The sequence below is a fragment of the Grammomys surdaster genome, unplaced genomic scaffold, assembly GCF_004785775.1.
Source record: "Grammomys surdaster isolate TR1022 unplaced genomic scaffold, NIH_TR_1.0 184, whole genome shotgun sequence".
NCBI classification, from domain to species: Eukaryota; Metazoa; Chordata; class Mammalia; order Rodentia; family Muridae; genus Grammomys; species Grammomys surdaster.
In genome coordinates, this window is record NW_021604629.1 from 1,354,781 (window position 1) to 1,358,823 (window position 4,043).

A 4,043-nucleotide genomic window follows, 5' to 3' on the forward strand; every position below is an offset into this window, starting at 1 on the left:
ACATAAATATTAACTTTCCAGTTAATAGTGTATCTGTATGTCTGATGTTCAACGGAAGGTTCAACTATTTTCTGAATATCACCTTATCTGAGCTTTGATAACTTGGACATAATAAGTTAATGACTAATATAAAACAATAATTCATTTATATGAAATGTTCTAGCTCTTGACATGTTTGAAGATAGTTTAGGAGGAAGGAAGGTAAAAGGTATCAAAAACCAGTCGCATCTGCCTTCATGAAATCAAATTCTTTCAGAAATATTGTGACAGAAATTGCAATTGATTTATTTGTAGATACAGGATAACCATTAAAGCATTGTATCTAGATATTGAGTATTTATTGCATTGTAGGACCAATGCAAAGATGTTACTGAATAAAAATAATTCTGATGAAATTGATACTGAAATAAATAATACACAAGAAAAGAATCAATCTTTTAAAACTTAGAAATGTGGTGGAGAAGAAAAATAGAACTGATATGAGGTGATATAGGTAGTTGTGGCAATGTGATTGTGGTGCATGACATTAACTTGAGTAGGTTATCAAAGAAAGAACTATGATGCAAGTTATATTTGAGCAGAAAATTAAGAAAGTCTTGGGTATAATGAGAATGGTCAAAACATGGCCAGATTGATAATTGCACTGGTCCTGATAATCTCAAGAAAAAAAGCAAGTAAGGATAATGCTAGAAGGAACTGAGAAGATAGAAGTGTATCTCTGGATTCTATTTTGAAGTGGATTGAATGAATTAAAATGATAAATTAGTAGTAGCCTCTTATGACCATAATTTTAAATATCATATGTGTAGTATAAGAAATTTGTCATGTGATATCTATAAACTAATCAATGTGACAAGAAATCCCTACTACTTTTATAGTGGCACAAATGTCATGGGAGTAATCAACTGCTTTCTGACTCAGGCAAGGCTAACTCAAAAAGACAAAACCCATATCTAACAGAATATTAAGGCCTAAACATGTTCTGGAGAAGTCAAACATTATAAGGAAAAATCTACAATCATTATCCTGCTAACTGGACGTAGTGTTAAACCACTTAAATTGACTTATCATTATACTTATAGATAAGTACATTTCTCAACCATCATTAGAACAGCTTCATTTTACAGCAGATGGTGATTAATATGTAACCTGTCCATGCTCAGATAATAGGAAACTGTGGAACAGCTCTAAATGGAACATCTAATTCAGATTCTTTACTCTCCAAACTCAATAATCACTATGAAAGAGTGTGTGGAAAGATTGGAAGGGTCAGAGTTGGTAGTTGAATGCAAATGCTTACTTTTGAGGAGATAACAGAATGTTGTAGATATAAACTTATGTTAGCTCTGTTAGGGTCTATAAATTCAAACCAGGTAAAATATAAGAATGGGAAGAAGAAATGTCTACAAATATCATCTGCATGGGAAGAGTTATTGGAAAGTACTATCTGCCAGACGAAGAAAAATTAGCCTCTGACTAATTATGCTAATTATGGTTCAGGGGATTCCTACATAAGTAAGTGTATGCAGACATCACAAATATTATTTGACAAAAGAACATGAAATTGGGAATATAGGAGAGGGAGCTATAGCACTGAGAGGAGTTGGGAAGAAGGTGGGTCATTATGAAAATACAATGTATAAGATTTTCAAAGACATATGTAAAATACAAAAATAGAAATAAAATAAAACATCTTTATATACTAAGAGAAAAACAAAATGGATATAAAGATTAACAAGAAGGATAACTGAAAGTGAGATGGGTATCATATTACTCTTGGGTGACTGACACTGTGTATATGTGTGTGAATGTGTGTGTGTGTTGTGTGTGTGTGCATAAATAATCTAGTACAGCATAATAGATTACTCTAAGAAAAGGTTTTCTTACGAAGCTGTCTCTTGAGAGCACCTTTAATCTCATTATTCCTGAAGCTGTAGATGAGAGGGTTCAACATGGGTATCACCACTGTGTAAAACAAAGATGCCACTTTGTTCTGATCAGTGGAGTAGCTTGATTTTGGTATCACATAAATGAAGGTAGCAGTTCCATAGAACAGAGTGACTACAGTGAGGTGGGAGGTGCAGGTAGAGAAGGCCTTGTGGTGGCCCTCAGTGGAGCGCATCTTCAGGATGGTGATGAGGATGTAGGTGTAGGAGATGGCTATGACAAACACTGTGATAATAGTAACTGAGGCAGAAAAAATTGAGGTAACTACTACAGAGACACTGATATCTGAACAAGAGAGTTCCACCAAAGGAGCAAAATCACAGTAAAAGTGATTGATTCTATTCGGTCCACAGAAGAGAAAAGTAAAAAAAGAAACTATGGCAAAGGAAGCATTAAGAAACCCCCCTATATAAGATCCTACAGACAATTGGATACAGGTTTGCGTGGACATTTTTGTGGAATAAAGCAGTGGGTTGCAGATTGCTACAAAGCGATCATAAGCCATGGTGGCCAGAAGGAAGCATTCAACTGTTCCAAAGAAAGCAGCTGAGCTAAACTGTAAACAACATCCAGTATAGGATATCGTGCTTTTCTCCACAAGGAAGTTGAAAAGCATATTGGGTGTGACAGTAGATGAGTAGCCTATGTCAACTGATGCCAAGTGGCTGAGAAAAAAGTACATGGGGTGATGGAGCAGGGAAGAGACTCTGATGAGAAGAATGTTGCTAAGGTTCCCAAACACAGTTACCAGGTAGATGCACAGGATGATGGCAAAGAGAATGGATCTAAGCATTGGGTCATCTGTTAAGCCCAATAAAATGAATCCTGTCACTGTAGTGTGGTTCCCATCCTCCAGGAAAGCCATGGGGCAGTGTAGCTGCTGCCAGATCAAGGCTGTGATGGAGACAATATAGACAGATATTTGTAAATAGTTCACTTGATTTCATTTAATACATTCACAAAGAACACCAGAGGCTAATATATATTATTCAAAAACTGTGCCAAAAATGGTTATTTTATTCTGTACTTTCACTGTTTATATATTTTTGTGAAATAAGATCTTCAAAATTGTTGAAGCAGAAACCTTAAAAATATGTGATAAATAATATTTATCTTTTATTTGCATTTATTTATAATAAAACATATGTAATTGTTATTAAAGCTGTAGATTTAAAATTATGAGACTTTGCCTGTTGAGATGGCTTTTCACATAAAGGTTTTCTCCACCAAACCTGACTCCTGACAGCATAGTTTGATTGCTGGAGCTCAGATGATATGAGGTTAGAAACATATTCTGAGTATTGTTCTTTGGTATGTATACATATTGCATATTTCCTGCACCATTCGCTTCATAGAAATGACCAGATAAATATACTATAATGTGAGTCTTAATAACATGTATTTGCTATAAGTTTGAAAAAGAATTATAATGCAAAAGCATAGAACTATTCAGAGAAGACTTAAGTCTTTGCTAAGATTTATTGGATGTTTTCTACATCACCAGAACAGGATTTAAAATTTTGTACATATTTCTATTTTTTCTTTCCATCATCCATTAATATCTGTTACTGTTTTTATTTTGAAGTAGAAATCATTTTTAAGTTAAGGAACATAATAAGAAGTAACAGAATTATGGGGCTCAAGAAATCGTACAATCAGAAGGGAGGCCCTTGGTCCTATAGAGGCTTGATGACCCACCATAAAGGAATGCTAGGTTTGTGAAGTGGAAGTGGGTGGGTTAGTAGGAGAGCACCCTCATAGAAGCAGGTATGGTAAGATAGGGGGTTTGCTGAGGGGAAAATGGCAAAGGGGATAACATTTGAAATGTAAATATATAAAATAACCAATAAAATTTTTCAAAAATGAAATAAAATGAGTATGTTTCAACTTGTAGGGAACAGCACTCATATAGTTTCACATAGAAATTTGTAGTTTCAGTTCTGGGGAACCAGTGCACTATTCTGATCTTCAAAGGCACTAAGTCATGAATGTGTTTTCATATATATATACATGTAGAGGAGACTCACACACAAATTAAAATATCGTCTTCTAAAAAAGAATTTTATATAAACAAAAGGGAGATTCAGTCTATTATA

The 4,043-nt window shown here is 34.4% G+C and overlaps 1 protein-coding gene across 1 annotated transcript; it reads right to left on the bottom strand.

Moving 5' to 3' along the window:
- Positions 1-1,867: 1,867 nt before the first annotated feature.
- LOC114621712 (olfactory receptor 492-like) lies at positions 1,868-2,812 on the bottom strand. Its single transcript, XM_028768070.1, has one exon. The coding sequence runs from the start codon at positions 2,810-2,812 to the stop codon at positions 1,868-1,870; it is 945 nt and encodes a 314-aa protein (XP_028623903.1).
- Between the last annotated feature and the right edge of the window lie 1,231 nt (positions 2,813-4,043).